This window comes from Thermobia domestica, chromosome 10 (assembly GCF_964235325.1).
Source record: "Thermobia domestica chromosome 10, izTheDome1.hap1.1, whole genome shotgun sequence".
In the NCBI taxonomy this organism is placed as follows: Eukaryota; Metazoa; Arthropoda; class Insecta; order Zygentoma; family Lepismatidae; genus Thermobia; species Thermobia domestica.
Window position 1 is genome coordinate 169,057,430 of NC_137463.1, and position 13,552 is coordinate 169,070,981.

Sequence of the window (13,552 nt, forward strand, 5' to 3'; positions counted from 1 at the left end):
TTTGAAACTTGAAGATACGTATAGCCAATAATTTTGAAACTTGAAGATAGGTATAGCCAAGACTTCCAAGTAAGTTTTATCGAAAAATAGCATTTTCGGATTCGAGATTTTAATGTTATAGTGATTTCCAGGTACAGACTGTTACATTCGTCGGTAAAATCTACTTTATCAATTTTAAAAATATAAATACCACTTCCTCCATTTTCTTGAGGACCATTCATCTGTAGATATTGCAATTTGTAGTTTGGAAATTAAGTCTTGTCATTGAATTTAACAATTATTGACCTCAGGAAGTTGGAACTTGTATTGCTTCCCAACGTAATCTTCCTTCGGACGTTCACATTTTTCACAATGTCAACGCCGTGTTTCCATGGGTGCCAGGAACGCTTCTTGAGGAAGGGGTTACCCACTGTAAAACGAACGCTCACGAAGAGTATCCTTCATTGTCGGAACAAGCAAAAACTAACTGAGCTAGATCTGGTGAGTAAGACAAAAATAAATATTTCGCACTGTAGGGTTTTTTTAAGTTTGCTTTAACGTTCTACGGTATGTACCGAGGTTAAAGGAAACCCTGATGATGGGATGGATGATAATGGTGCAATTATCAAAGTGGCAAGAAACGGAAGAAATCCGCGCACACTATATTTGTCTGCCACAAAGCCGTCTTGGCGGAAACTGAGGTCGAACCATGAATCCCCCCGCCAAAGGTGAATGCTTACTCCACTTATCCACCACTTTGTAGTTTTCAAGTTTATAGGGAATAGTAATTGCTTTTGATAATGTAGGATCAGAAACAAACTCAATAGCAGATATAAGAACACGATGGAAGTAAATGAATGATACTAGTGAATAATGCTTATTTTATCAAAACGAAATATTGCAGATAGCCTATTGAAGTCAAAAGTATCGAAAAGTTTTAACCATTTGCTGATTAAACTTATTCATTTGCTGTTCGTAAGTACACTGCGAAGAATAATTAACATAGAGTAATGAATAAAGAAAACGATGAATCAGTAATTGCTGAAGATTAACATAATTTAAGACACTCACGAAATCAACTTTGTGTAGCAGTACGGAAAAATAAATTTATTCATATATATATTTGGTCTAGGAATTAATTCGTGCGGTTGGTACGCACACATTGAAGCTGTAGTACAAACACAAAATACATAAATACCTTAAGAAAAATATTGTCCATCGCTAGCCACCACTTTCGCCCATCTGTCAGGCAATGTACGGATTCCGTGGCGAAAGAAGTCCTCATCCTTGGAAGCGATCCAGTCAGAGACCCATGTTTCGATATCTTCTGAAGAAGTAAACCGCTGTCCAATCAAATCGTTGTTCATGCAATCGAACAAGTAGTAGTCCGAAGGAGCAACGTCTGGTGAATACGGCGGGTGGTGTAAAACTTCCCATCCGACATTTTCTAAATAGGTTTTGACCGGTTTTGCGACATGTGGGCGAGCGTTATCATGTTGAACAATAAGTTTATCATGTCTGTTCTCCCATTCTGGTCGTGTTCTGGCCAGAGCTTGCTTCAAACGCATTAATTGTCGTCGATAACGTTCTCCATTCATAGTTTCACCCGGTTGCAGCAGCTCATAGTACACCACACCTTTCATATCCCACCATATGCACAGCATAACCTTTGCACAGTGAATATCTCGTTTTGGTTGTGATGGACCTGGTTCACCTGGTTTCACCCAGGCCTTTTTTCGTTTAGGGTTCTCGTAATGGATCCACTTCTCATCACCCGTAATAATTCGATGCAGAAACCCCTTCCTGCTCTGTCGTTGAAGCAGCAATTCGCAAATGGTTTTTCGTCTTTCAACGTCTCTGTCTTTCAATTCATGTGGAACCCAATGTGACATCTTTTGAATCATTCCCATGGCTTTCAAGCGTTTGGAGACTGTTGTTTGATCAACGCCTAATGCTGCTGCAAGTTGTTCCTGCGTTTGACACGAATCCTGCTCGAGCAATGCTGTCAATTCTTCGTCTTGAAATTTTTTTGGCTGTCCAGCTCGCTCTTGGTCTGCCAAGCCGAAATCACCACTTCTAAACCGTGCAAACCACTTCTGACACGTTCGCTCAGCTAGAGCATGGTCATCATACACTTCCACCAAAATACGATGACTTTCAGTCGCACTTTTCTGCATGTTAAAGTAATGCAGCAGGACACCCCGCAAAAACAGTTTATCAGGCACAAATTGCGCCATGTTCACTTAACTACAAACTGGTGTTGTTGACGCTTTAATCCACTGCCCTATACTACGAACGATACGCGATGACAGGGGTTTGCAACACATGTGTGGATACACGGAACTGTGGGACGCTCCGTTCGTTGCGCCATCTCTTGTCCACCCGCACGAATTAATTCCTAGACCAAATATATATAATGTGTGTGTGTGTGTGTGTGTGTGTGCGAGAGAGAGAGAGGCAAACTTAAGAGCTTACTTAAGTATTACCAAATATAAATTCTGCAATCCGAATAACATTTTGAAGTTTTTCGGAGGTAATATTCTTAGTTTTGAAACAGTATTAACGTAAATAAATTACTTTGAAAATACACATCAAGAAAGTAACGATTGTATGAAAAACACTGTGTCTGTAAATTATTTAAGGTAAGAAGTACACTCATGTGCAAAATGATTGTCGCATATTTATAACTGTCTTCTTGTAAGAATATAATTTGATAATTATTTTGCAGGGTACCTTTAATACTGATACAATGTGTATAATCAGGAAATGTATATTAGTGGTAAATATCATAAGAAAAAAAATTATAAATACGAAAATTAGAAAGAGTAAAACAAAATGTTGCTAAATAGACAAAGTTTTATTGTAATTTACTGCTCTTTTGACATGAAATTTGCCACATACATGTCTTTACCGATTATACACATACTAACAATATAAGAAATACCTGGCGAAATCGTTATCAAATTATATTCCTACAACAACATATTTATAGACATGCTTCAGTAATTTTGGACATGAGTGTACATGTGCTGCTTGCATGGTGCAGTCTTAGATGTAAAACAGTGTATTTAATATGTAAATGGGCTATAGAATTAAAGTGAGAATTTATTTTGAACATTTGAAAAAAAAAAATCAGTGTTCAACCTCATCAACAGTATGTAAATACATAAAATCGATGTAAATATTTGAATTTTCTTCCCATGGATGATCGTTATAGGCGTTCTACTAACTTTATTTGATACAAATTGTTATGATTCAAGTGAGATAGTTATTTTCTTTTTAAGCATGTTCCGTTATAAAGCATATAAAACAGATTGTAATTTAATTTGAAGTTCGTATACAGTTGTGGTACTATATTACCACTATTAAGTACCGAGAATAAGTAGGGGAGTACAGTCCTTAATAGATTTGATAAGTAAATAGGTTGCAATTCCAGATTTCTACAGCAAGTTGTCATTTTAAAGATTTCCTAGTAGTTGAAGATATAACCACTGGGAACAGCTATTTCGTTTTATTGCTTTTTTATTATATTAATGACAAATGTACTGTGCGAAATGGTTACGTAGCGGAATAATCTTAGATGAAAAGTATCTATAGTAGCCCCCACATAATGATAGCGTTCCAGAATCATAATTAGAGCTTCAAAATTGAATTTGCAATGCTGGAACAGTTATAATAGTTTAGAAGATACAGATTAGGTTTCATGAACGATCACTCAAATGGTAATAAAGAATTTCAGCAACTTCCCCCAGTATTCGACCTGTGGTATTGAAGGTTGTTCTGGATACATGTTCTGGTTCGATGCGCCTGTCCTTTGCAGGCATGACTTCTCGTAAGGAGCCAGATGATATTATTGGTATATAGGTTGCTCTACCAAGATGCAGAGTGAACTACGTTCACCAATGCAATGCTCTGATCTGAATGAGATCAGTATCGTGGCTCTTTTTCCAGGCAAAGTTCACGTATGACAAGATTATGAAACAATGATGAGACAATAAATTGTCAGTCGAAAAAGTGTCAGTATTCATGCCAGAGCGACCCTTTACACCTAATCAAGACACATGGGTAATCATTCATCTACAAAAGGCACTGCAAGAAGACTCCAGTGAAAGTAAATGAAGTGCTGCGTCACATACGTCGGATGGCTTGCCTATAAATCCACACAAATTGAAACGAGCTAGAAGTTCCATATTTCTCCATCGAACGTCAAACAAATCATCAATTCATCAACGTTTAAGGCTATATTGCTTCCGTCGGCCCCACCTTCAACTTCGACACAGCTCAAAACGAAATATCAATTATCAGAAAATGTATAAATAGTTAGTTGGTGGTAAGTGGGAATATTTAGTAGCAATAGATAAGGCATACGATTACCTATTCCATACTAGTCAAATACTGGGTATTAATTTACTATCCTAACAATGAAAAGGGACATAGTAACGTCATTCGCTGCTGGAGCATGCTTTTCCAAAGGAGTTGGTTCATGGCTCTTACGAGATTTGGGTATGTTATGAAGTTGGTAGTCAGTAAGGTCGACCAAAATTGAACGTATGACTCATACTTCTAGTCAATACTACACACACTCCCGCCATTTTCTATTCAAATCTCACTTTTGTACATACATGACACCCTACACGTGCGGGTTCACATACGTCAATTATCAAACTACACTACTTGAACTTTTACAAATAGAGCTGGAAACGGCATCATTATTATTTTATTTACGAAGATAAAATGAAAAACTGTGATGTCAGTTTTGATGGACTTTCATGCCTTTGGACTCCTAAAACACATCCCAGACATTAATTTTTCCGGACTGTTCGTTATCTTGAAAATGCTTGTAAAAAGGAGTGGAAGAAAAACTCATGCCATTTTTCAGCGTAGCCGCCTTCAATGAAAATCATGATGATGAGCTATTATTCACAATGCTGTTAACGACGTTGCATTACTTGAGGTGAGAACCTTTCAAGCTTATTTGTATATGTCCGAACAACCTTCTGTATTAATGTGAAAAGTGAGTAGCATATTTATCATCATGGTTCTCACGAAGCGATCAAGTATTTATTTTTAAAAACAAATAAATAATAGTAAAAGCTTTACAACGGTGATATTATTAAAATCAAATATATGGTCGGTAAACTGTTCTATATCTATCATGATTATTTACTCTAATTTTGATCGTTTTTACAAAACTATATGGAAAGTTTGAATATTAAATGATAATGATCAATGTCTAGTTTATATTCTTCAGGCTAAAGAGAACTGTTCTACCTGTAAGTAAATGATTACATGATCAATAGAATCGGAATAAATGTTTTTTAAAAAAAATTACATTGACGAAGTCAACAACACTCCGAATCCTGAGCATTATCCACCAAGAAACTCACGAGTGTGCTCATAAATAACAATTTATCAACTTTCACTTAATGCAAATGGCTCCCTGTCCAATATTCTGTAGAAACCCAGTGCTTATTAGCTTATAAGTGTAATCTAGGGTGAAAAATAAAACAAATATTGTGTGTCAGCTTACATGTATTCATAAATTTAATTACAAACATAGTTGGGCGGATTGTCCTCAAGGTCCACGCAATCAAGAGCAAACATCCCTACAGTTCCCTAAAGTTGCTATCGATAATACAACAAAGAAAATCAACAAATTCTATGATTCAAATTTTTGAATGAAAGAAGACACGCAGTGGGTGTAAGTTCATTTATATCAAGGACCTTATGTATAATAATTTTTTTAAAAAAGGTTGATAGTAATTAGTCAGTTTAATTCAACTTAATGTAATACTAATTGTATTATCTTGTACTAAATATTGTTCATTCTTCACAAAATAGTTTTTGGCCCGCTAGCCAAGTAGAGAAAAATAGAAAACTTTCAAAATTTTAAACTTTAAGTGTGGAATACAGATACAATTCATGCTTTGTTACCACTTTTCTGAGTGGCAGTTGTTGTGACACTTTATTAATTCTCTGTAATACAAAATAAAAACATTATGCGGACCATTTCTTTAGAATTGCAACTACATCAAATCTTTGTTCTATAATGTTCAAGCCTTAGGATAAGTAACAATTTCTGATATCTTTTTCAAAAGTGGCAGCCATGCTTTGTGTATTTTTATTATTAACCGTGAAGTGACGCTGTTGGAAAATTGCGTTCTATTTTCATCTAAACATCGAAACTGGATTTTGCTAATGCACATTGTAAGTAAACACAGAAATGAAATCCTTTCTTTCCAGAACCCAGAGTGATATTTAAATTTCGTTACTGATTTTTAAGCATGTTATCTGCTTCTTGAAAGATAGCGTACATTATTCTTTACGCAACATTAGTGAAGTGCCTATTGTATTTGAGCTCAGATCTGACCATTATTGATTTTTTTTAAATGTAATTCTGTTTATAATGTAGGGAAGCCTATTTTCTCTTTATACATTATCGCGTAAATGAAGCGAATTGAAATGGTTCCACATTGAAAGGGAATTAACTGAGATTTGAAGTCAACTAAAATGGTAGGAGATGAAAGTATTGCTATGAAGGAAGTAAAAATTTGTTGTAGTAGAAAATAGCAGATATGTATTCTAGAAATGTAAATTTCTTTTGATTTAAATTTGAAATGTCTAATAAGTACTAAATTATTTTAACTTCATAGACATAGAGGATGGAGGCAAAATTACTATTGCATATTATGGAACTAATTATTACTTTATTCTTCCTTAAGACAATTAATTTAAAAGCCGTATGAATTTTTATACTATCCGTGATGATTTATACTCATTCGTGAGAGAGAAAAAAGTGAAAGACAAGGACATTTCTTTAATCTAGTGTTAATTTATGACACGAGTGATTTAACAGTGCTTGTACTGAACAACAGTTGTATAGCACCACATAATTGAACACCTGGTCATTCCTAGAAGATTGAATTCAGATTTTCAGTTAAGCACATTAACAGAATGTACACAATGAAGAATTTGTAAATATGAATATTTTCAAACAGGTTTTTCGTACGCAGTGCGATTTATTTATTTATTTATTTTAACATGCAAATACTGCAATGTAATATTGCAACTTACGAGATTTTAATGAAATAATATACTTTAGTGTAGATTGTAACTTGTTTGCATAATTTTTCAACTGTTAAACCCTGGTAGCCTATTAACCATTGCCATAAAAGCTACTAAATGTTTCCTTGTGTTCGTAAGGGATATGTACGCACCTTCCATTGCAGATAAGCGAGGTATGTAATACAAGTAAGGTTCGCTGGGTGAACTCATGCAAGGCTGTAGTAGCTTGAACTTGGTTTGATTTCTTTTCTGGCTTAAATTATTTATAAGGCTGTATTTATTAGACCGATTGCTCTTTTCGGGTTATAAAGCAAGTGTCTTGTCTGCATGCCATGGGAAGTTAGTTTATTATTTAAGTCCTAGTACGTTTGTGATTTGTAGTTGTCCATGTTCTTTTTTTAAGTATATATTTTTGTTTTGTATTGCGTCAATTGGTGTAGTTTCTTGTGCATGAATAAGTTTATATAAGTTTATTTTGGTTTTGATTTTACATTTCATTCTCTTTCCGTGAATTTGATATCACTGCTTCTTCGTTCGTCCTTTGTATCCTAGAATCGAGGTCATCATTTGGCAGCTGTTGACCCATTGGAAATAACAACTGCCGATCTTAGTAGAGAGTACACCAAACATGCCGACCTTCCTCCTGAATTTCTTACGAGGACTTACTCTCTTGGTAAGAGTTTCTTCATGTGACTCTGCTAGTTGGTTGTATACTCGACGAGAAACTATTCGAGTTTGTGTTTTGACGCTGTCTAATCAATTTTAACTTTAGAAACTGCTTCCCGTTAGGTAAAAATAATTGCGTAGTTGTAGCAAATTCAGGTAAGTATTTTAGCGTGTGGATTTCGCAGTTTCTGTTTTGATGTGCTTTTTTTGTAGGTATAGTAGAATTATCTGATTTGTTTGATAGTTTTGTATTTTATTTATTGATTCGTTTTGCTTTGCTGTAGTTGTTTATGCTATGTGAGTGATTAGAATTTGCGAATAGTAGTCTTCGGGACGATCTGTTTAATGAAGTGTATGAAGTGGAACTGAGTTAAACATTGCAATGTTTAAAAAAATAAGGGTTAGGCTATTCGAGAATGCGTTTTTGATGCGTTACCCCCCCCCCCCCGCAGCGAACGCGACCTAGGTGGCTACTCGGTAATTTTACTTTCGCCAGAGTTATACTGTGAGCTAGTTAGAGTTTCCAGGTTTTTTTTTTGCCAGGGTCTGTAATAGCAGAGTTCCAATACTCTGCACAAAGCAACTTCCAAATAATTGGTTCTTGCTAAAAATCCCCTTGCCTTGCAACACGTCTTTCCTTTTCCTTTTTTTCCTTTCCTTTAGACGTCTTTTAAACAACAGGCGGTCTGTTGTTCCGAAACGCACAAAATACACCCGAGCCGATGTTTCCAGCTCGTTTTGATTGTTTTTGCGTTTGCAGCGCATTGTGATTAGCCATTCACATTTAAATACGTGGTGAGCGTATTCTAAGCGTATGCATGAGCAATAAAAATGCTTAAAATCGCTTCGAATAGCCGCCCAGTAAATTCATAAATAAAAGCTAATCACGTATTAAATCTCAAGACTTCCTATGTTTTCCGAAACTATACATATGTCTCTTCTGGAAGAACAAAATCCCTTATTGTTGTTCGCCTCGTTTGCCACACAACTCTTGGACAGGAGAATAAATGATATAACTTCGGACTCAATTGTTCTTACGATATCAGTCATATAAGAATGGATTCAATTAGCATTCTATTTCATCATAACAGAAGTGTGACTCGCTACATCTCGAAACACGGTAGATTTGCTTTTTCGTTGATAAGCGTATAAAAGGTGTTGATACAGACTTAGGAAAAGAAGTTGTTTTCGTGTGTTACATAATTATAATACTAATAATACTACTTATGGATTCGAGTGTGGAACTTCTGAAAAAAAAAGATTTTTTTTTTTTAAATTCAACTATATGCATCTCAAATTTCCATACAAATTTGTTCTTATTTTTTTCTTCAATCTACTCATTATTTGTTAAACAGTTTGATATAATATCCTTTTATAATAAATCTATTAAATAAATAAATAAATAAATAAAAGGCTTCCGAAGATATATCTGAATGTGTAATAAAGGGATCCCTTCAGAAAGGCTACCTTAAGATATTGAAAACATGTTAAATACGAGGGTTGGGGCAAAAATCATGGCAGCTAGTTTTTTCTTGCATATATGTGAGCGGATCACAAACTTCTATGTGTCGTGTGGAAGTTCTGCAGGCATAGTGTTGTATGCAGAACAACAGATGGCTCTGTGATAGCTGGTAGTAGCACAGCGAGAGCTGTGAAATCAGTCAGTTGGTGAGTGTCGTGCGAAATGGAAGTAACCCGTGTTGAGCAGCGCGCTTACATCAAAATAGCCGTTCTCCGAGGGAGAAATGCGATGGGATGTCACAGTGAATTAGTGGAAGCCCTTGGGAATAATGCCCTACCATACCGGACAGTAGCACGGTGAACAGGAAAGTTTCAGCAAGGATGTGTGTCAACCAGTGGTGAGCAACGTTCGGGACGACCTGTCAGTGTGCGAACCGACGTGGCACGTGCTGTCATCGAGCAGCTCGTGGATGAAGACAGACGATGACGCTACTGGAGTTGGCGGAAGCAAGTGGCATCGAGAAACGCACCGTCCACAGGATATTGCGTAATGAGCTGCAACTACGCAAAATCGCATCGCGGTGGGTACCGCATGCACTGACGGAAGTTCAAAGGTGGATGCGCTATGCAATATGCTCCGAGCACCTTGCACGCTGGCAACAGGACGGCGATCAATTCTTGTCACAAATAATCGGCATCGATTAATTTTGGGCCAGGGCATACGAACCAGAACTGAAATGTCAGTCCGCGGAGTGGCGACATGCTAGATCACCAAGGAGGCAGAAGTTCCGTCAAAATCCTTCCCCAGTCAAATTGATGGTGATCGTCGCGTATGACGTCAAGGGTGTCATTGTTTGCCACTTTGTTCCACATGGCAGAACAGTGACCGCACAGTACTACAGGGACTTCCTGGTGCGACATTTACGACGTGGCGTTCGGGAGAAACGTCCGGATCTTGTGGACAGTGCAATAATCCTGCACGACAATGCAAAACCACATAAAGCAGAGTGTGTAGGGCAGCTACTGCGACGTTGGGGATGGGAAGAATTGGAGCATCCACCGTACTTTTCTGACATTTCGCCCTGTGACTTTGATCTCATTCGAAAGATTAAGGAATCACTACGTGGTAGGCGGTTTGCAACACGCGAGGACATTGCTAATGCTGTGCGCGAACAGGTGATCCGATTCACACATGGTGCGTCAAATGCTGAGGCGGATGGTATTCAGCGCCTCCCACATCATTGGCAGCCTGTGGCAGGGTACTACTTTGAGGGTCTTGAGGCCCAGGTTTGTCATGTCAACTGTATGCGTACTGTGTTGTCATTCTTTTGCATCGTGAAGGCCATATTGCCCTGTATACTACCGTAATAAATTAGTGTGTTACGATATTTCAGTGGTATTCATTGTCCACACATGTAGTTAACACCTTGTCCTTTCGTCTGTATATGTCACAATTTCCAACTGGATTAGTATCTTCAAGAAAAAAATAGTTGACATGACTTTTGCTCCAACCCTCGTAGTTGGCGGAATGTACTTATTCTTTAGAAAATGTAACATAGTTTGCGAGATGTTGAGCCAACTTCTGACTCATAATAATTAAACAGTTGAAGATTCCGTCGATTTTATTGTGTTAAATAGCAGTTTCCAACTTCAAACAAGCAGTGTTACCCATTCCAAGTGTGGAAAGAGGTCCACACACCGATAGGGGATAAATGACAGAAGAATGGAGGAAATTCACGTAAAGGGATCTCTAATTTTGGGACCGCTGTGAAACCATTGGTCATGAATATTGGACTCAAAACTTTATTGCGAATATTTTCAGCACTATTACACATAGTATATTGCAATATAGAATAAATCTTTCACTAATTTTGAATAAAGACTTCAATGACCAATATCAAGAAATTGATTGTTGTTTTACAAATATTTCATTTTGTTATGTATTTGTCCCTGATCAATTAAATTTGACAACAATGCGAAATGTTCATTGCTGCTTGGTTTGAACGAATTTATTCATTTAATGTGTCTATGTTGGTAACCGATTTTTTGATGTTTGTTGATCCGATCATCCGTCACTTTTACACAGGCCTAAAGACCATACAGTTTAGGTATCAGTATTAAATTTTACAGTTAGTGAGATACTTCAATTGAATATTTCGAATGTTCCTCCCACACCCAAAAATATGGATAGTTTATTTTAGGGTGAGTATCAAAATCAATTGTCTCAAAGGCATTTCTAACGATTTTGTTAGCAAGCCTCCATATAACAGAATTCTCAGAAAATTACAATGACGTCCTGGATTTCGAATTGAGATATAAGAATTGTTCTCATTTCCGCTTAATATTGAACACTGAAAATCAACCCAAATTATCATAAACTGTATGTACGTTAAATGGTTTCTGCTAACATCAAAAATAAATAAATAAATAAATATTTCCGCTAATGGAAGAGAGATCGTCTCAAAATATACACGGTAAATTCAAAACAGTGTTTACTGCTTTATTCATATAAATGAGATTTATTTTATTCTTCCTTGTGTATATTTTTAGTACCTCATAGATTTTCATAACTATTAACAATTTAGTTAGCAAAAAATCTGAATTGAAAAACTGTGATACTGTTTAAGCGTTAGTAGAAGAATCATATAAGATGTATAGTTTATTGCTCTTATTTGTATTTCATCCGTACTAATATGGTATACCTTGCTTGATTGGATTTGAGTTTAGCATCCCATTCAGCAGTGAGGCTATATGAGACATGGACCTACAGCTTAACGTGGCGTCCGAAACACACGAGCTCCCGCCGAGAATCGAACCCCGGTATTGAGTCACGAAATTATACGGCTCCTTTGTATTTTCTAACATATATGCTTACAAATAGTAAGTTATACCAAAATAAACGAGAGAAATGCAAAGAAAATAGCGAAATGAAAAGTGCATTTGGAAAGAATAAAGTTTACAAAACATTAAATGAAGATGGAAACTGAACTGAATTTGTTACTGTCAAGGAGCGACTGCATGTAAGAAAATCTGTTACATATATACGCGCACAGAATCGTGTGTATACGTCAAGTTGAATATCTGAAAATACACAATACCTTGGAGTATGCATGTGATGACAAAATTGTGTTCGAAGAAATATAATCTCGAGGAATACAAAATAATAATTATTTTACGATCAGGATTGGAATTATCAAACATATAGAATGAAATTTGGAGTATAGTGGAAATGCATAATAAGAGTTTAAAAACAAAATCAATACAGTGTGTTCCCGGCGGAATAGTAAAATGTCAGGTCGTGGTATCGATTATTCTGAGTAGGAAAAAAATAACTTTTGCTGGTCACATTTGAACTTCCTATACTTACGCATGTACTGAGAATTTCACACATGTTTATATATATTTTTACTCAGAGTAAACAACTATAACTGCCAAAATAGTACTTTTTTTTTTAAGTAACTTATGTATTGTTGAAATAAGAAAAAATTAAATATATCTGAATTAAAGGGGATTCAAATCTCAATCCCTTGCATGTGCATTTAGCTTAGTTACTCATGCAAAATTACCTAATATTGCTGGTTTCATTGCTATGGGCGATTTCAGACAATGTACAGTGGGTGGACAACGAATTAGGAATTACTAAAAAAATATATATTTTATAACTATTTAACTTTTTAGACTATATTTGCATATCACCGTCGACAGTTAGTACTTGGTGGGTCCACCTTTTGTTCTAATAGTAGCCATAATGCGTTTTGGCTGCTTTAGATACTGCGTACCACCATTTCAGTAATAACCGCTTCATGTTGTCATAATCTTTGAAGGCGCTGTTTTAGTTCAGGAATGCTAGTGCACACTGGACTGCTGACCTTCATAATATTCCATATCCCTTCGATTGGATTGAGATCTAGGCTGTTCCCCAGCCAGTCCAACACTTTGATGCCGAGTTGCTGCAGATGATTTATGATGAGTTTTGAAGTATGGCAGGGTGCCCCATCCTGCATGAAGATTCCATCATTTTCTGGGTACCACTTAGTTATTTGAGGAATTAGACAAGTATCCAGGACATGTTTGTACTGTTTCTTTCTCATAGTGCCCTCAACAAAATACAATGGAACAATGCCATGCACAGATATTACACTCCAGACCATAAGTTTACCAGTGTGCTTCACAGTTTCCTTAACGCATTCAGAAAGCAACTGCTCTCTAGGACGTCTCCATACATTGCTGCCGATCTTGCATAATTTCCACCGTCGACTCGTCGGAGAAACACACCTGCAACAAGGAAACGCATGTTGTAAACTTTATTTTAAAAAAGCAGTAACTGCAATTATTGTTAATTGTGATAAAATGTTAACCATGCCTGCGACAGTGTGTGGTC

The 13,552-nt window shown here is 36.4% G+C and overlaps 1 protein-coding gene across 12 annotated transcripts in view; it reads left to right on the plus strand.

Annotated features, from left to right (window-relative positions):
• Positions 1–13,552, plus strand: part of Ogdh (oxoglutarate dehydrogenase Nc73EF) — a 208,112-nt gene that overhangs the window by 93,775 nt on the left and 100,785 nt on the right. For 8 of the 12 annotated variants that reach the window (XM_081728728.1, XM_081728727.1, XM_081728731.1 and 5 more), the window contains one exon: positions 7,597–7,717. The exons of the other annotated variants lie outside the window; for them this stretch is intronic. In XM_081728728.1, coding sequence (XP_081584854.1) covers positions 7,597–7,717 — 121 coding nt within the window. The remainder of the gene's footprint in view (positions 1–7,596; positions 7,718–13,552) is intronic. 12 annotated transcript variants of the gene reach the window in all.